The sequence below is a fragment of the Suricata suricatta genome, chromosome 9 (genome assembly GCF_006229205.1).
Source record: "Suricata suricatta isolate VVHF042 chromosome 9, meerkat_22Aug2017_6uvM2_HiC, whole genome shotgun sequence".
NCBI lineage: Eukaryota > Metazoa > Chordata > Mammalia > Carnivora > Herpestidae > Suricata > Suricata suricatta.
Genome location: NC_043708.1, coordinates 90,235,725 through 90,256,350, shown reverse-complemented (window position 1 = coordinate 90,256,350; position 20,626 = coordinate 90,235,725). Strand labels below are relative to the sequence as shown.

The window sequence follows — 20,626 nt, the reverse complement described above, 5'->3', positions numbered from 1 at the left end:
ACACCCTCAAGGTCCATCCACTTTCCTACGAAGGGCCATATGTCATTCCCTCTCATTGCCATGTAGTACTCCATCGTGAATATATACCACATCTTCTTGATCCATTCGTCAGGTGATGGACATTTAGGCTCCTTCCATGTTTTGGCTATTGTTGACAGTGCTGCTATGAACATTGGGGTACATGTGCTCCTATGCATCAGCAGTTCTGTCTCTCTTGGGTAAATCCCCAGCAATTACACCACTGTTTCTTTATCCTTTCACCTGTCAGTGGACATTTTGGTTGTTTCCATCTCCTGACTCTTATGAATAATGCTGTGATGAACATAGGTATGCAAATATCAATTTGTGATTCTGCTTTGAATTTTGGGGAGTATATACCCAGAAGTATATACTTATATTCCCATCAGCAGTGCACAAGGGTTCCAACTTTTCTGCGTCCACTCGCACACTTATCTTCTATGCTTTTGATAGTGACTATTCATTCCTATGGGTATGAGGCGATATATCATTGTGGTTTTGATTTGCATTTCCCTGATGATTAGTGATGTTGAGTACCTTTTCTTTTTTTTTTTTAATTTAGCCAGTTCTTTTCTTTTTAATATTTATTTATTTTTATAATTTCCGTTCAAGTTAGTTAGCATATAGTGCAAGAATGATTTCAGGAGTAGATTCCTTAATGTCCCTTACCCATTTAGGCCATCCCTCCTCCCACAACCCCTCCAGTAATCCTCTGTTTGTTTTCCATATTTAAGGGACTCTTATGTTTTTGTCCTCCTCCCTGTTTTTATATTATTTTTGCTTCTCTTCCCTTATGTTCATCTGTTTTGTATCTTAAAGTTCTCATATGAGTGAAGTCATATGATATTTGTCTTCTCTGACTAACTTCACTTAGCATAATACCCTCTAGTTCCATCCATGTAGTTACAGATGGCAAGACTTCATTATTTTTTATTGCCAAGCAGTACTCCATTGTGTGTGTGTGTGTGTGTGTGTATGTGTGTGTGATGTGTGTGTGTGTGTACATGCACACAGACCACATCTTTATCCATTCATCCGTTAATGGACATTTGGGCTCTTTCCATACTTTGGCTATTGTTGATAGTGCTGCTATAAACATTGGGGTGCATGTGTCCCTTTGAAACATCATACCTGTATCCCTTGGATAAATAAATACCTAATAGTGCAATTGCTGTGTCGTAGGTAGTTCTATTCTTAATTTTTTGAGGAACCTCTGTTTTCTAGAGTGTCTGCACCAGTTTGCATTGCCACCAGTAGTTGGCTATTGTTGATAGTGCTCCTATAAACATTGGGGTGCATGTGTCCCTTCGAAACATCATACCTGTATCCTTTGAATAAATAAATACCTGATAGTGCAATTGCTGGGTCGTAGGTAGTTCTATTCTTAATTTTTTGAGGAACCTCTGTTTTCTAGAGTGTCTGCACCAGTTTGCATTGCCACCAGTAGTACAAAAGAGATCCTTTTTCTCCGCATCCTTGCTAACATCTGCTGTTGCCTGACTTATTGATGTTAGACATTCTGATGGGTGTGAGGTGGTATCTCGTGTTTTTGGTTTGTATTTCCCTGATGATGAGTGATATTGAGCATCATTTAATGTGTCTGTTGGCCATCTGGATGTCTTCTTTAGAGAAGTGTCTGTTCATATTCTTATTCCATTTCTTCACTGGATTATTTGTTTTTTTGGGTGTTGAGGTTCATTAAGTTCTTTGTAGATTTTGGACACAAATCCTTTATCTGATATGTTGTTTGCAAATATCTTCTCCCATTCCTTTGGTTGCCTTTTAGTTTTACTGGTTGTTTCGTTTGCTGTATAGAAGCTTTTTATTTTGATGAGGTCCCAGTAATTCATTTTTATTTTTGTTTCCTTTACCTCCGGCGATGTGTTGAGTAAGAAGTTGCTGCGGACAACATCAAAGAGGTTCTTGCCTGCTTTCTCCTTGAGGATTTTGATGGCTTCCTGCCTTACATTTCAGTCTTTCATGCATTTTGAGTTTGTCTTTGTATATGGTGTGGGAAAGCGGTCCAGGTTCATTTTTATGCATGTTGCTGTCCAGTTTTCCCAGTACCACTTGCTAAAGAGACTGTTTTCCATTTCATATACTTTCATGCTTTGTCAAAGATGTGTTGGCCATATGTTTGTGGTTTCATTTCTGGGTTCTCTGTTCTGTTCCATTGATCTGAGTGTCTGTTCTTATCTCAGTACCATATTGTCTCGATGATTACAGCTTTATAAATACATCTTGAAGTCTGGGATTATGATACCTCCTGCTTTTCTTTTTCAAGACTGCTATGGCTATTCGGGGTCTTTTCTGGTTCCATACAAATTTTAGGATTGTTTGTTCTAGCTCTGTGAAGAATGCTGGTGTTTTTTTGATAAGGATTGCATTGAATATTAGATTGCTTTGAGAAATATTGACATTTTAACAATGTTTTTCCTGTTGAGCATGGAATATTTTTCCATTTTTTTGTGTCTTCAATTTCTTTCATAAGCTTTCTATAGTTTTCAGTGTATAGATTTTTCATCTCTTTGGTTAGATTTATTCCTAGGTATTTTATGGTTTTTGGTACAATTGTAAATGGGATTGATTCCTTGATTTCTTTGTTGCTTCTTTGTTAGTGTATAGGAATGCAACAGCTTTCTGTGCATTGATTTTATATCCTGCCACGTTGCTGAATTCATGGATCTGTTCTAGCAGTTTTTTGGTGGAATGTTTTAGGTTTTACATATGGAGTATCATGTCATCTGTGAAGAGTGAAAGTTTGACCTCCTCCTGGCTGACTTGGATGCCTTTTATTTCTTTGTGCTGATTACTGGGGTTAAGATTTCCAATACTATGTTGAATAACAGTGGTGAGAGTGGACAACCCTGTCTTGTTCCTGACCTTAGGGGGAAAGCTCTCAGTTTTTCCCCATTGAGGATGATATTAGCACTGATTCTTTCATATATGGCTTTTGTGATCTCAAGGTATGATCCTTTTATCCCTACTTTCTTAAGGGTTTTTATCAAGAAATGATGCTGTATTTTGTCAAATGCTTTCTCTGCATCTATTAAAAGGATCATGTGATTCTTGTCCTTTCTTTTACTGATATGATGAATCACATTGATTGTTTGCAGATATTGAACCTGCCCTGCATCCTAGGTATAAATCCCACTTGGTCGTGGTGAATAATCTTTTTAATGTATTGCTGGATTTGATTGGCTAATATGGTGTTAAGGATTTTTTCATCCCTGTCCATCAGGGAGATTGGCTATAGTTCTTCTTTTTAGTGTGGCTTTGGTTTTGGAATCCAGGTAATTCTGGCTTCATAGAAGGAGTTTTGAAGTTTTCCTTTCATTTCTGTTTTTTGGAACAGCTTCCAGAGAATAGGTGTCAACTCTTCCTTAAATGTTTGGAAGCTTTCCCCTGGAAAGCCATCTGGCCCTGAAGTCTTATTTTTTGGGGAGATTTTTGATTACTAATTCAATTTGTTTGCTGGTTATGGGTCTGTTCAAATTTTCTATTTATTCCTGTTTTGGTAGTTTATATGTTTCTAGGAATTTGTCCATTTCTTCCAGATGGCCCATTTTATTGGCATATAATTGCCCATAATAATCTCTTATGATTGTTTTAATTGTTTTTATTTCTGTGATGTAGGTTGTGATCTCTTCTCTTTGATTTTTGATTTTATTTATTTGGGTCCTTTCCTTTTTCTTTTTGACTGAACTGGCTAGTTGTTTATCAATTTTTTAATTCTTTCAAAGAACCAGCTTCTGGTTTCATTGATCTGTTCTTCTGTTTGTTTCATTTTGATAGCATTGATTTGTGTTCTAATCTTTATTATTTCCTGTCTTCTGCTGGTTTTGGGGTTGTATTTACTGTTCTTTTTCCAGCTCTTTGAGGTGTAAGGTTAGGTTGTGTCTGAAAACTTACTTCCTTCTTTAGGAAGGCCTGGATTGGTATATACTCCCCTTTCATGACTGCTTTTGCTGTGTCCAAGAGGTTTGGGGATGTGGTCTTATCATTTTCATTGTCTTCCATGTATTTTTAAATTTTCTCTTTAACTTCATGGTTAGCCCATTCATTCTTTAGTAGGATGGTCTTTAGTCTTCAAGTATTTATCTTTCCAAATTTTTTCTTGTGGTTGATTTCAAGTTTCATAGCTTGTGGTCTGAAAATATGCACGGCGTGATCTCAATCTTTTTATACTTGTGGAGGGCTGATTTGTGTCCCAGTATGTGATCTATTCTGGAGAACATTTCATGTGCACTGGAGAAGAATGTATATTCTGCTGCTCTAGGATGAAATGTTCTCAATATACCTGTTAAGGCTATCTGGTCCAGTGTGTCATTCAAAGCCATTGTTTCCTTGTTGATTTTCTGTTTAGATGATCTGTCCATTGCTCTAAGTTGGGTGTTGAAGACCCTTATTATTATGGTATTATTATCAATGAGGTTTTTTTGTTTGTTATTAATTTATTTATATATTTGGGTACTATCACATTTGGAGCATAAATGTTTACAATTGTATGTCTTCTTGGTGGTTAGACCCCTTAATTATGATATAATGCCCTTCTTCATTTCTTGTAACAGTTTTTATATTAAAATATAGATTGTCTAAGTATAGCTACTCTGGCTTTCTTTTGGTGACCATAAGCATGGTAGTTCTCCATCCCCTTACTTTCAATCTGTAGGTGTCTTTAGGTCTAAAGTGTGTCTCTTGTAAACAGCATATAGATGGATCTTCTTTTCTTATCCATTCTATTACCCTGTGTCTTTTGATTGGAGCATTTAATCTATTGATGTTTAGAGTGAATACTGAAAGATAGGAGTTTATTGCCATTATGTTTCTTATAGAGTTGGAGTTTCTAGTGGTGCTCTCCATTTCTTTCTACTCTTTGCTGCTTTTGGTCTTTTTTTTTTTCCCCCTGTCTTTTCTCCCCTCAGAGACTTCCCCTTAAAATTTCTTGTAGGGTTGGTTTAGTGGTCACAAACTTTTAATTTTTGTTTGTCTTGGAAACTTTTTATCTCTCCTTCTATTTTGAATGACAGCCTTGCTGGATAATGAATTCTTGGCTGCATATTTTTCTAATTCAGCACACTGAACATATCCTGACACTCCTTTCTGGCCGGCCAAGTTTCTGTGGATAGGTCTGCTGCAAACCTGACCTGCCTTCCTTTTTCGGTTAAGGACTTTTTTCCCTTGCTGCTTTCATGATTCTTTCCTTGCCTGAGTATTTTGTGAATTTGACTATGATATGCCTTGTTGATGGTTGGTTTTTGTTGAATTTTGTGGGAGTCCTCTGTGCTTCCTGGAATTTGATGTCTGTGTCTTTCCTCCATGTTAATGAAAGTTTTCCACTATGATTTGCTCACATAACCCTTCTACTCCTATTTCTCTCTTCATCTTCTTGGACTCCTATGATTCTGATATTGTTCCTTTTTAATGAGTCACTGACTTCTCTTATTCTTAAATTGTGCTCTTTTGCTTTAGTCTCCCTCTTTTTTCTGCCTCATTATTTTCCGTAAGTTTGTCCTCTATATTGCTGATTCACTGCTCTGCCTCATCCATCCTTGCTGTTGTGGCATTCATTTGAGATTGCAGCTCACTTGTAGCATTTTTTATTTAATCCTGACTAGCTTTTACAACTTTTATCTCTACAGAGAGGGATTCTAATCTGTTTTCGACCCCAGCTAGTATTCTTATTATTGTGATTCTAAATTCTAGTTCAGACAGCTTGCTTGTATCTGTGTTGGTTAAGTCCCTGGCTGTCATTTCTTCTTGCTTTTTCTTTTGGGGTGAATTCCTTCATTTCATTATTTTGAAGGAAGAAAATAAATTAATAAGGTAAAAATGGTTTAATTAAAAAATTAAGAACAACACACACACACACAAATCAAATAAATGATATTACATCCTAGGTGTGTTTTGGTCTGGTTATTGAAGGAAGTTTGATTAGAGAAAAAAAGGGGAAAAAATTAAAAAATCAAAAACAATATGCATACAGAATCAAATATATGATGCTAGATCCTGGGTGTGTTTTGGTCTGGTTATTGACAGGTGCTTAATAGATTAGAGAAAAAAAAGGGTAAAAAAAAAAAAAAAAAGGAAAACTTTTGAAAATTCGAGAAAATACAGTGAAATAGAATAACGAAATGATGGGCATAAAATAGAATTTTAAAAGTTTACAAAAAGTAAAAAAATTAGTAGAAAACATATTTTTAATTTGAAAATAAAAAATCTTTCTTCTGTATTCAAGTAAAAGAAAAGAAAAAAATTGAATAGATGGACCAGAGAACAGATTGAAATACAATTGATATTACATCATTTTTTCATAGAAGTCAAACTGTGAAGCACTTTGTAGTCTGTAAACTAAGCAGATGGAGAGATTTGTGATGTTTCTGAAGAGAGAAATTCCTCATTTGGCTGGGGCTTAGTTTAACAGATCTCTTCTCCACTAGATGGCGCTGCTTAGCTTACTGGGGTGGATTGTTGTGGCGCCTGTAGGTGTATGTGTGTGCCTACGCAGGCAGGGTGAAAGTGACATCACCCAGCTACCCCGATTCCTCTTGCCAGCCAGGAATCACACACCTGTCATTTGTCTCCAGCTTCTGTCCACTCCTTGCTTTTACACTGTTTGTGACCAAGCTGTCAGGTTGCCAGGCGGCACCTCCCTCCTTCTGAGTTTTATCTTATCTCTGGCTGAGTTTCCAGACTCCTCACTTCTGAGGGACTGCAGCTTTGACCTGCTCACATCCTCTGGGAAAGGGTCTCGCCGATCAATGTATGGGTGCCAGCCATACCCAGGAACATTCTTGGGACCATGCTGCTGCCAATTTTCAGAGACTGTGGCTGGTTGCCAGCCTGACCCAGAAAAAGTTCACGCAATCATGTAAGCAGCAGCGTTTCAGGGAGTATGGAAAATCACGCATGGACCACGGGTCTTCTGGACCCACTCTGCTCCTGGGGCACTGCCAGGTATTGAGCCACAGAGTGTCAGACTCTGCACTCCCCATGTTTATAGAGTTTTAGTGGAAATTAAACCCTCTCCTTTCTCCTTTGTCCCTTTTTAGTTCAGTCCCTGTGGCTGTTTCCAGTTTTCCACTTTTCTCCAGCTGCTTTTGTGGGGAGTGCTTTTCCTGTATTCTTCTCTCATCTCTGTTCTCTCTTCACAAGCAAAAACACCTTCCTGTCCTCTGTAGCTTCTATCTCCCCCGGTTCACCACTCTGTTCTGCGTACCTGCCAAGTTCTATGGTTCAGGTTGTGCAGATTGTTGTGTTAATCCTCAACTCAGTTTCCTAGATGTGCAGGATGGTTTAGTGTTGATCTGGCTGTATTCATGGACGTGAGATGCAAAATAAAATTTCATGCTGTTCTGCCATCTTGGCTCCTCTCCAAGTACCTTTCAGGTACTTCTTGACTACCTATATATCTTCTTTGGAGAAGGTCTGTTCAACTCTTTTGCCTATTTTGGCTTTTCTTGTTGCCGAGTTGTAGAAGTTTCTTAGGTATTATGGATGGTAACCGTTTATCAAAAATATGATTTGTACTTATTTCTTCCATTCTTCAGGTTGCCTTTTTACTCTGTTGATTTTTTCCCTTGACATGCAGTAGTTTTTAAGTGTGATGTAGTCGGTTTGTTTTTTATTTTGTTCCCTTTGCTTTTGGTGTCATATCCAAGAAATCATGGAGATAACCAATGTTCTGAAGGTTTTCCCCATGCTGTCATGAATTTTAGGATTTTTTTTTTTCAATTTGTACAAAATATGTCAGGAGTTCCCTTGAATATGTTGACTGGTAGTATGGTCATTTCAACAATACTAAGTCTTATAATCCACAGCATGAGATATTTTTTGATTTATGTCTTTTATTATTTTGTGTGAGAGAGAGAGAGAGAGAGAGAGAGAGAGAGAGAGAGAGAGACAGAGCATGCACATGAGTGCCATTGGGACAGAGAAGGAGACAGAGAGAGTCCCAAGCAGAATCTGTGCTGTTAGTGCAGAGCTTAACATGGGGCTTGAACTCAAAAACCGTGAGATCATGACCTGAGCCAAAATTGAGAGTCAGGCATTCAACCATTTGAGCCACCTAGGTACTCCTTCAGTGTATAAGTCTTTCATCTCCTTTGTTCACTTTCTTAAGTTTTTTTTATCCTTTTTGATCCTCTACTAAATAGTATTGTTAATTCCCTTTTTTGGATTGGTCGTTGTTAGTGTATAGAAACACGCCTGATTTTGAATAATGATTTCGTATCCTACAAGTTTGGTGAATTTAGTATTAATAGTTCTTCTGTAGAATTTTTAAGATTTTCTACATATAAGATCATGTCATCTGAAAACATAATTTTATGTCTTTTCTAATTTTTATGATTTTTAAAATTTTTTGTCTAATCGTTCTGTCTAGAACTTATAGTCTGTGTTGAATAGTAGTGGTCAAAGTGGGCATTCTTGCCTTGTTCCTCCTGATCTTAAAAGAAAAACTCTCAGTCTTTTCTCTTTGAGTATGACCTTAGCTTTGGGATTTTCAAATATGTCTTTTATTATATGGGGAAACTTTCTTTCCATTCATAGTTTGTTGAATGTTTTTTTCATGAAAGCATGTTGAGTTTTTCACAGTTAAGTTTGTGTCTCTGAGGGGCAAGATGGTCTAAAACTTCCTATTCTGCTATTTGCTGATGTTACCTTTCTGTTCTGCCCTGCTTTCTTACAGTCTGTTCTCAATAGAGAAATCAGAGTGGTATTTTGAAAGTGTAATTTGGATCATGTCACTCTTTTAAGCCAGTGTCTATAGGGATCTGTAATCCCATACAGTGTCTACCTCTTACCTCTTATCCTGCCTTCCTTCGCTTCTCTGATACTGTGTTTTTCCAGTTTTTCCTTCATGTTGGCTCCAGCCACACCAGTCTCTCTACTGGTCTTGCATGGCCAACACTCTCTCATCTGAGTGTCTTTTACTTACTGTTCTCCCTGCCTGGAATATTCTTCACTCAGATAACACAAGGTTGTATTCTTGCGTCCTTTAGGTCTTTAGTCAAGGGAGGCCTTCCTGACCACCCCTGTCCAATACTTCCTGTCCACTTTCCCACTTTATTTTCCCCTTAGCACTTAGTACCATTTCACAGTTTGTGTACTTACTTACTTGTATGCTGCTTGTCTTCATTTGAATGTAAGATAAGGGCAGTGCTGTATTTCCAGTGCCTGATATCTGATAAGCCCTCTTTAGATATTTGTTAATAATGAGTTAATGAATATCATGCTGAAGAGTTTTATTACCTTGTGAAGACAGTGGGAAGATGTTCTACCAATTTGTACTTCATCAGCAAAGTATATGATACAGGTTTTCTTCATCCTCTCTTTCTTTTTTCTATCAAAATCTTCACTATTTTGAACTGGTATCTAGTTATTTTGATTTGTGTACTTTTTATTACAGAAATTGAATGTGTTTTCATATTTTTGTTGGCTGCATTTTCTTTTGAATTGCTTGTTCATTTTCTTTGTGAGATCATAGTATTTAAATTGAGAAGGAAGACCATAGTAACTAAGAGAAGCTACACAAAGACCTTTCTTTGCATCTTATGTGGAAGCACACATTGGTAAGAGTTGTACTTTTTCAGTGAAAGACAATCTGTACCACTTTGATTTAGTCTCTGTGTCAGTCAGACCCTTGGTGGGAAACCAGTGACACACTTACAAAGGTATATGAGGAGAACTTAAAAGAACTCCTTATAGAAGGGAGCACATGGCTAACCCACAATTGATAAAGCACTCAGAATCTGATAACAGGATGAAGCCAGTATTAGCCTCTGGAACTAAAGATGTTCCCAAAGATGATCCTGTGCTAATTCCCAGAACCTCCAAGTATGTTACCTTACATGGCAAAAGAGACTTTGTAGATCTGAAGAAATTAAAGACCTTGAAATATGGAAATTATCCTGATTATTTGGGTAGGTCCAGTCTCATCACATGTATCCTTGAAAGCAAAGAACTTTTCCTGGCTGTGGTCAAAGAGAGATGTGACAAAAGAAGAATGGTTGGAGAGATGATATCACTGGTTTGGGGGAGGAGAGAGAGGGCCATGGGCCAAAGAATAGGGATAACCTCTAGAAGCTGGCCTTTGCTTCTGTCACATCTTCCTCTAAATCTGACCACACTTCCTCCCTCTCATAAGGACCATTATGATTACAGTGGGCCCTTCTACCTCTAATCCAAGATCATTTCCTCATCGCCAGATCCTCAGTTTAATCACACCTACACAACCTCTTTGTCATGTAAAGTAACATATTCACAGGTTCTGGGAATTAGGATGTAGACATTTGCTGGGGGTCATTATTTTGACTACCACAGCACAAATTAGTGAAAATATGAATTTCACATTCAAAATGGAGGCACGGTCAAGGACAGAAATTACGTGCTGTTTTTTTTTTTTTTCCCCATAGGAAGTGTGTCTTGGGTTTTTCCCTTATTATTTTCTTTACTTTTTTTTTTTCCTCTTCTTTTTTTGGTGGTGGGGGTGGTTGTGTTTAAATGAAGTTGCTTTTACAACACCAAAGACTTAATCATCCATTTCCTACATAAAAGGTAGCTACTTTTTTTGCATGGACCTCAAGTATATTGTAGTATAGAGGTGGAATTTAAGGAAAGGTATTAAGCAGGCTGTTTTGTAGCTTATGGGCAAGTAATAAATTGTATCATTTATCTTGAATGTATCATAGATAAGCTGCTATATAACGATTGCCACTTCAGATAGCTGTGAAATTAGGTGATTAACTAGTTGGTACTTAACCTTGTAATTTCTGTATAAGTCTAATTACATGAAATAGAAGTTGGGGTTTTGATTTTTTACTTTGCTTTTATGTTTGGAGTGTCATTGTAACTACTGTATTGTAAATGATGGAAAATAATTGCATATGTTAAAAAAAATAAATTGTGTTATATTAAAAAAAACAAATAAATGTAAAAAAATAATTTATAAAAAAATATTATTCTTTCCCCCATCAAATTGTCTTGGTACTTTTGTTGAAAATTAATTCACCATAAAGATAAAACTAAGATAAAGATAAATAAATATAAAGGCTTATTTCTGAACTCTTAAAAAAAAAACAAAAAACGGAGGCATGAAAATTAACTGAAGTGCTTTAGATCTTGAAGTTTTAACTGGAGAAAAGTTAACATTATATAGATAATCTTGTTTACAACATGCAGCCACTGACTTGGCTCGTAAATGTTTTGACAGTGTAAGTCTTAGGGAAATTTCATCTGAAATAGTTTTAAGTGTCATGCAGTGTCCATAATTTATAATATAAAATCAGCATTGTTGATTGGATCTTCTAAAACTGATTTCACAAATTTTGCTTAGTGCAGTAGTATTCAAATTTGGAAGTGTACTTGAGAACTTAAAAAAAAAAAAACAGTTATAAACTTGTCCTGCAAAAGAAGTTTCGTAAGTTGAAGTTAAACAAAAATTATTTATTATTGTCACTTGTTCAAGAGACTGTCAAATAAGTTGTCTCTTTTGAAAACAAGTTAAGCAAAAAGTAGATTTTAAAAATATTGGTAAGTACTTCCATAAAGCCAGGAAACTAAAATAATAATTTTCTTTTGGTATAAATAAATTTAAATTTAAAATAATGTGAAATTTAATATACCTACTTTTCAGTTTTTCTAGTTTTCAACCACTTTAATGTTCTGGAAAAAATTAACCATTTAGAAAATACATAAAAACATGTTTGTGAAGTTTTGCTTTTGTCTTATGCTCTAATATGGCTCATCAAGACACTATTTTTTTTAAATTTAAGTAATCTCTACACCTAATGTGGTCCATGAACTCATGACCCAAGATCAAGAGATGGTTGCACACTTTCTGACGGAGCCAGGCAGGCACCTCTTGTCACTTTTGAATGCTGTACTTAAAATTTTGATATTTGATTCATTTTGAATATTTTGCATTAATTTAGATTTAAAATACTGCATTAAGATATTATTTATTTTGAATATTGAGTTTTTGGCAGCCCTCCTTAAATTTTACATCCTGGGTGAGTACTTTGACTCACTTTATCCTAATTCTGGTCCCATCGTCTGCTTTGTTGGCGGTGAAGTTGAGTAGGATCCTATAGTGTTGAATAAAGCATTTGGTAAGGCCATTTGTTACCGTGCCAGGAGAAGAGTTGTGTACAGGGAAGGCAAATCCTTAGCTGGAATGGGTATCCCTACCAGGGGATTGCAGCCTTGGCTGCATGTCAGAAGCACCTGAGAAGCTTGTAAAATGCCTGATGATCAGATTGTACCCTAGACCAATAAATCAATCTCTGTGTGTGGGATGGAGGTATCAGTGGTTGTTAAAGTTCCTCAGGTGATTCAGTGTGCAGTCAAGGGTGAGAGTTGGTCTACATCAGTACTTATTAAACTTCAGTATATACAAGAATCATCTAGAGATGGTACATGAGATTAAAAGGCAGATATATTCACTTCAGAGCCTGAGAGTTGCATTTATAAAAAGATTCCAGATGGCTACTAATGTTGCTGGTCCATTGACCACACTTGAGTAGCAAAGATTCATTGTGTGTTTGAGATGTTTCAGTGTTTTAACCTCACCACCTGTAGGCCACAATTGCATCTAGATTTCAATTAACAAAACCAGAGGACTGTTAACAACATTTCCAGGTGTCTGAGCTAACACTAAATACTGAATCTTGGGTGAATGTGATTGTAACAGTAAATTCAGCCCTACCCAACCACATAATGTCCTCCTTCGTCTAGTAACCCTAGAAGCTCTTCTCGTACATGGTCTCTGGAATCCTACTGACACAAATTAGATAGATCTTACAGCTCCAGTGTATGTGCTGTTTTCCCAGAGCCAATCTTGTATATATGTCCCTAGGCTAAGCTGGGATCTAACCTCTCTTAGCAGCCTGGAAGTGGTAAAAAGTAATGGAGGTCATATTGAGGAGAATGGGCAGCTCCTTGTGAGGTAACTGCTTCAGGTGAAGTTACTGAAAGGTTCTTATGCAAGGGAAACTTGATTGGAAGGAGGGAGAAGGGACTTTTTTTTTTTTCTCTAGCACAAGGGTTTGAAAGTTTGGGGCTCCAAAGTTAGGCTTCCCATATTAGTTCGGATATCCTCATCTTAAGACACAGAGTCCTGCTTCTCAACCATTGCTCTTAACCTTCTAACTGGCAGAGTTGACTTTTATTTTTAAAAATCTTTTAAAGTTTATTTATTTTGAGAGACAGAACAAGCAGGGGAGGGGGGGGTGAGGGAGAGGGTCTGAAGCAGGCTGTGTGCTGACAGCAGAGAGCTTGATATGGGGCTTGAACTCACAAACTGTGAGATCATGACCTGAATCAAAGTTGGACACTTGACCAACTGAGCCATTCAAGTGCCCTTAATTTTTAAAAATATATATTTATTTATTTTGAGAGAGTGAGTGAGCAGGGGAGGAGCAGAGAGAGAGGGAGAGGGAGAGAGAGAGGATCCTATGCAGTCTCTACGCCTAGTGTGGAGCCAGACATGGGGCTTGATTCCATGACCCTGAGATCATGACCTGAGCCAAAATCAAGAGTCAGACGCTCAACCGACTGAGCCACTCAGCTGCCCTCAGGGGTTGTACTTTTAAATGGCATTGCAAATCTGCAAACCATACACATGGCATTGGGCCAGACCCTTAGCCATGTCAGTCTTGAAGCTTTATGATTGCAAAATGAAGACCTGTTGAAAGAACGAGATGCCTTGAAGTTAAGCACTGTTTAGGTAAACACTATGGATTTTTCTAACTGGTTTGTTAAATTTAAACATGAGAATAAGTATGAATATATAATATGGAAATTTGAAATATTTTTTGAATGTATGCATTGCCCTTGCCAGCCAGTGAATATTTAGAGGAGCCTTCAATGTCTGAGATGTTGTATCATGTTGACAGTAGATTCGTAGTTGTTGATCATTAACATTTTGTGTTTGTTTGTTTGTTTGTTCGTTTTTTACAGAAACTTATTGGAGAAGTGTTTAATATTGTGAGCCAACAGTCTACTGCTCGACCTGGCTGCATTATTGAACTTGATGCAATAACTGACCAGGTAAAAATATGCTTGTGAATTGGGGGTATTAATGTACTTGATCCCAGAGTGATTTCCATAATGGAAATCTAATGATTTAGGAAATACTCTCCAGGTGAATGTACCTGTAGCCCTAATTCCTATTTAAAGGTCATTTGGTTTGGTCAGGAAAACCCTGAAGGAAAATACAGTACAGATGCATAGGGGCTTTGTTAATGGTTTCTCTTTTTATATTATTACTCATTTCAACTCAGTTGATAGTTTCAGCTTTAGAGTGTTTGCTCTGTTAGGCTGGATATTAGATATTTTATATCCAGTAGAAGCATGTGAAAATATACATGTCCTTCCTAATCACAGTCTTTTGTGCAGTCACTGTTCCTCCCTAGCCACGATCTAGGAAAAAGGGAGAGCCCTTCTCCTTACAGCAGTTTATAAATCCCTTTCTAGCCCTCAGGATATTTGTTTCTTTAGGATCCTGTTGATGGACTAAGGAATAGAATTAACATATTCATTCCAAATAGGAAAAAAAAAAAGATTGTTTTGATGAGGAAGTTACCAATATTTTCAAACAAGGAAATGAAGAACGAGCTAATCATATTTAAAAACAAATATGTTATTATTTTTTCCATGGTGCCTAATAATTTCCAGCAATGTAGAGATATTATCCTGTCTGCTCTTGGCAACAGAAATGTGGCTGCCAGACTCAAATTACTAATGCCTTCGAGGAAATCCTTAGCCTGTGATTTCCTTTTTCTACTCCATTGAAGTATAGGAGAGTGGGTTGTCATCATTCCCATAAAGGTCTTAATTTTTTCAAGGACTGGGTGTTAAAGTCATCTCCCCCTTGAGCTCCTTTTCTTCTCTTTACTGTTGGATATTAAGGGCCACTCTCACTTAGCATTGTGCTTTTTACTTCATACCTGTTCAAGATTTTTCCCCTCTAGTTGTGGCTATCTTTAACACAATGGCTGGTAAACAGCAAGCACTGATAAGTGGCTTAGGCTTATAAATTACAAAGTTTAAAACTCATTCTAAGTGTGTGCCCAGTGTACAGTATGGTTTCTGTATCCATGAAGACATCACCCTTCCCTTTTCGTTTGTTTTTTTCCTTTGTGACGGTGACTTTTTTTTAAAACTATAAATGTGAAGAGATATTTTGTTTCTATCTGGAGAGACATAAAAATACTATATTACTTCCATAAAAATTCTTTGAGTCAACCTAACAGTTCTTTTATTTCTATGTACCTTGTAAGTAGGTTGATTTCCTGTATTCTGTAAGATTTAGCCCCCAAGAAAGATTCATCCCTTCCTTGAAATCTGTGGTGTAGCCATCTAATTATCCTGACACACTTCCATAATAAGATTTTGTTTGGATTTAGTCTTTCCTTGAATTTCAACTCACTTTTATGATTATAAGAGATTATTTTTACTTTTTCTCTGTATTGTTCAAAACCAAGCTCTTGTAGCATAGCAGTAACAGCTCACAATGATGTCTCATCTATCCTCTTAGAAACCCTACTCACATGTAGCTACATTAATCCAGAGATGTGTCACTCAGCTGCCTGTTATAGGGCCCCTAATAATTCCACTGGACAAACTGGGAATACTTTGAGGATGATTCTAGATTTCCTTTTTTATTTGGGTTCCAAATGGAATTAGAAAAGCCAAGAGAATCCTGTACTAGTTACCTTATTCATAGTCAGGATAGCCTTCTCCAGCCAGTCATGAGATCTGATATTTTTGAGTTCACAGTGGTGTAGATCACTTATGGTTTTGTGTGTGTGTGTGTTTTGAGAAGCAGATCTGTTCATTTCTTTTTATTAGAGCTCTTCAGTTCTGCTATTGGCTGTAGCATCTTTGAAAGAAATTTTCTCTGCCCAGGTGACTTAATGATTTTTTTTTCCTGTTGCTTTTTCCTTTCTAATCTGTCAGTTAATAAAGAATAGAAAATGTTAGATTTATTTCTTCTACGTTAGTTTTCGTGGGGAGGTAAGGGGCAGATAGGGAATTTCAACGATAAAAGTTCATTTTTTTTTTCATATTTCTAGTGTGGCTCAAATACACAGTTGCTTCATGTGTTTCAAGAAGACTTCATTATAGGATACAAACCACATAAGGAAGATATGGAGAAAAAGGAAACAGAAATATTTTTTCAGCCATCACAAGGTACTTATAAAAAGTAGTCTTGACTTTGATGCCTTAATCTTAAAATAAATCTCTAAACTTATATTTAATGTGGATCTTTATATCAAAAGTCATCACTCTCATAATTTTTAGGAAATAATACCAGGTAGTTCTGTAAAAATTGCTTGTTTGTATGTGAAGAAGGCATGTGAATGAAAATTACATTTTTGAAGATAGTTTCACTGATAAATCTAGACTTCTGCCAAGAAAATGTTAGTTATGAAACCTAGTTTAATTGTTTTAAACAGTAATTTTAATTGTTCAGTTCTACAAGTAACTTGTTTTGAGTGGTATTAAGTTCCCTGTGGTATCTTAAGGAAACCAATTAATTTTAGTATACTTAAAAAAATTTTTTTTTCCATAATATTTTATTGTCAAATTGTTTTCCATACAACACCCAGTGCTCTTCCCCCCAAGTGCCCTCCACCATCACCACCACCTGTCTTCCCCCCTCCCCCCTCCCCCCCAACCCTCAGTTCATTCTCAGCTTTCAATAGTCTCTCAAGTTCTGCATCCCTCTCTCTTCCCAACTCTCTCTCCCTCCTCCGTTCCCCCTGGTTCTCCATTAGGTCTCTCTTGTTTTCCTGCTAGACCTATGAGTGCAAACATATGGTTTCTGTCCTTCTCTGCCTGGCCTTGAGGGTGTCATGCTGAGTGAAGTAAGCCAGGCAGAGAAAAAAATTTTTTTTAATGTTTATTTTTGGGAGAGAGACACACACACAGAGTATGAGAAGGGGAGGGGCAGAGAGAGGGTGACATACAATCTTTTTTTTTTTAATGTTTTATTTATTTTTGATACAGAGAGAGACAGAGCATGAGAGGGGGAGGGGCAGAGAGAGAAAGAGACACAGAACCAGAAGCAGGCTCCAGGCTCTGAGCTGTCAGCACAGAGCCTGATGCGGGGCTCGAACCCACCAACGTGAGATCTGACCAGAGCCGAAGTTGGAGGCTTAACCGACTGAGCCACCCAGGTGCCCCGACATACAATCTTAGCTCCCAGGCTGCTGGCTCTCAGCACAGAGGCCCATGTGTGCTCAAACGAACGGTGAGATAATCACCTGAGCTGAATGCCGTTGGACACTTAACCGACTGAGCCACCCAGGCGACCCTTAGTATAAGTTTTTAAAAGTCCCAGGGCGCCTGGGTGGCTCAGTCAGTTGGGCTTCCAACTTTGGCTCAGGTCATGATCTCACAGTCCGTGGGTTCTAGCCCCGCGTCGGGCTCTGTGCTGACAGCTCAGAGCATGGAGCCTGTCTTCAGATTCTGTGTCTCCCTCTCTCTCTCTGCCCTTCCCCTGCTCACTCTCTCTCTCTCAAAATAAAGACATTTTAAAAAAGTCTCCAACAAATTACTAAAGACTATCGATGAATATAGAATGCAAGACATTGTTTTCTGTGGTATACCAGGAGGCTCAGGTACATGGTGAAGTAAAGTTTCCTCCTCTGATGTGTAGTATTTGTTTTTGTCTATGTGAAAGAAAGTAGTTCTCCAGAAGAGCTTTCAAAAGGGGACCCCATATGATGTTTAGTTTAAACTTTATTACTGGGGCTCCTGGGTGGCTCATTCGATTGAGCGTTCGGCTTCGGCTCAGGTCATGATCTCACAGTTCATGGGTTCAAGCCCTGCATCGGTCTCTGTGCTGACCACTAGCTCAGAGCCTGGAGCCTGCTTCGGATTCTGTGCTTGCCTCTCTCTCTGAGCCTCCCCTGTTTGCACTGTCTCTCTCTGTTTCTCAAAGATAAATACAGTTTAAAAAAACATAAAAAAATAAACTTCATTACTTAGCTTAAAATGTTCCCTTTTAAAAGTTGTAACTTTGTAATTATAAAAGTCATGTTCTATTTGAATGTAGAACATATTTGAACATAGAATAAATAGAAAGCTTTCTTTTTGAAAGAAGGAAAGACATATTCTACTTTAAGAATTCATTTTATATGATGAACATTCTTTTAGTTTACAAAGGATTTCCAGATACTTTATCTCATCTGGTTACAGATTGTAAGTATCTAAATGGACATATTTAATTTTCTTGGTATAGCATGTATCACAGAATTACTTATAGATACTTCAGTACAATATTTCTACCAAATTTATACAGTTAAGTATAAATTTCACTTTTCTTAGTGAAAGATAAGAATGAATTTTTGTCTTTTATGAGGCTTAGCTTAAATGTGTCTTCACTATTAGTAGTATATTTTCCCTTTTATATGTCTTGCTTTTTATTTGAATACTTTTCTTTTTGATAAAGTTATCAGTTGTCACATTGTTTTATTTCACTATCACTAGGGCATAACAGTACTGCTTGATAGATTTAAAACATTCTTTTCCATAGTGTTTCACCTTCATAAGGGGTTAAACTTTTTTATATGCTTTCCAACAAACCTAGGTACTGTTTATCTTTCTACTTCTAGCAAGAAATTCACACAAGCCTACTAGAAAATGCTTATTGAAAGCATTTTATTATAATATTTTTAATTGAAAGACTTAGATTTAAAAATATTTTTATTTCCCTCTTTTGAAATTTCTTTATGTCATTGCAAAATTAGGATTAAGCTTTGGGAAGTCCCAATGCCTTTCATGGTTTTCCTTTAGATGTTGTACAAAATTTCTTTGATATTCTACTTGATTTTTTTTTAATTTTTAAATTTTATTTATTAATTTTTAATGTTTTATTTATTTTTGAGAGGGGGAGAGAGCATGAGCAGAGGAGGGTTAGAAAGAAAGGGAGACACAGAATCTGAAGACAGGCTCTAGGCTCTGAGCCAGCTGTCAGCACAGAGCTTGACGCGGGGCTTGAACCCACAAATGACGAGATCATGACCTGAGCTGAAGCCTGATGCTCAACAGACTGAGCCACCCAGGCGCCCCTCTACTTATTTTGAAGCTATTTTCTTAAAGGATTTTATAGACTTTCTTTCTTTCCTGACCCTACCTTACTTTGTACTTTCTAAGTTTTAATTAAAACTTAATTTCTCTTTTAATCGAGAAAAATGCCAGATATACACAAGAGTAGAGTGCATGGTTTAAAGATTTTAAGATTTTGTTACACTTGCTTTATCTATTCTATTTTCTTTTCCTTTCTTCCTGAATATTTTATTTTATTGTATTTTTTAAAGTTTTATTTATTTTGAGAGACAGAGAGTGGGTGTGTGTAAGCAGGGGAGCGGTAGAGAGAAAAGGGGAGAGAGGATCCCTAGCAGGCTCTCTGCTGTCAGTGCAGGGCCCAGTGTGGGGCTCAAACTCAGAAACCACGAGATCATGACCTCTGCTGAAAACAAGAGTCAAATACTTAATGGACTGAGCCACCCAGGTGCTCCTTTAAACATTTTAAAACAAACCTAGTCATCATGTTGTTTCACTCCTGTGTACTTCCATATATGCCCTTCTAAAAATGACCTTCTTACATGAGTGCTTTTATCACATGGTTAAATAACAAAATTCCTCAGAATTGTGTAATAACTAACTAGTCCCTATTTACTTTATTCAGTTGTCTCAAAAATGTCAAAAGGTATTTTTTAATTTGTTTGGATATAGATCCAAACACGCATTATATAATATAAGGCTCACGCATTATATTTCATTTTTAAGAGGTTTTTTTAATCTAAAGTGACATCCCATTTATATTCTCATTATGCCACTTATTTGTTTTAGAGAAAGTTATTTTTTTTAATAGTTTATTGTCAAATTGGTTTCCATACAACACCCAGTGCTCTTCCCCACAAGTGCCCTCCTCCATCACCACCACCTCTTCCCCTTCAACTCTCAGTTCCTTTTCAGTATTCAATAGTCCCTCGGGTTTTTCGTCCCTCTCTCTCCCCAACTCTCTTTCCCTCTTCCCCTCCCCCTGGTCCTCCATTAGGTTTCTCCTGTTTTCCTATTAGACCTATGAGTGCAAATAGATGGTATCTGTCCTTCTCTGCCTGACTTACTTCGCTTAGCATGACACCCTCAAGTTCCATCCACTTTCCTACAAATGGCCAGATTTCATTCTTTCTCATTGCCATGTAGTACTCCATTGTGTATATATACCAAATCTTCTTGATCCATTCGTCAGGTGATGGACATTTAGGCTTTTTCCATGTTTTGGCTATTGTTGACAGTGCTGCTATGAACATTGGGGTACATATGCTCCTATGCCTCACCCTTCTGTATCCCTTGGGTAAATTCCTAGCAGTGCTATTGCTGGGTCATAAGGGAGTTCTATGGATAGTTTTTTGAGGAACCTCCACACTGTTTTCCAGAGCGGCTGCACCAGTTTACATTCCTACCAACAGTGTAGGAGGGTGCCCTTCTCTCCACACCCTCGCCAGCATCTGTAGACTCTTGATTTGTTCATTTTAGCCACTCTGACTGGTGTGAGGTGGTATCTCAGTGAGGTTTTGATTTGTGTTTCCCT

The 20,626-nt window shown here is 37.2% G+C and overlaps 1 protein-coding gene across 1 annotated transcript in view; it reads left to right on the top strand.

The window, feature by feature from the left end:
- The window catches only part of DMXL2 (Dmx like 2), a 161,451-nt gene that overhangs the window by 84,144 nt on the left and 56,681 nt on the right, over nt 1-20,626 (top strand). Inside the window, exons 14-15 of the mRNA XM_029952245.1 lie at nt 13,978-14,067; nt 16,095-16,212. Of these exons, the coding sequence (XP_029808105.1) occupies nt 13,978-14,067; nt 16,095-16,212 (208 nt within the window). The remainder of the gene's footprint in view (nt 1-13,977; nt 14,068-16,094; nt 16,213-20,626) is intronic.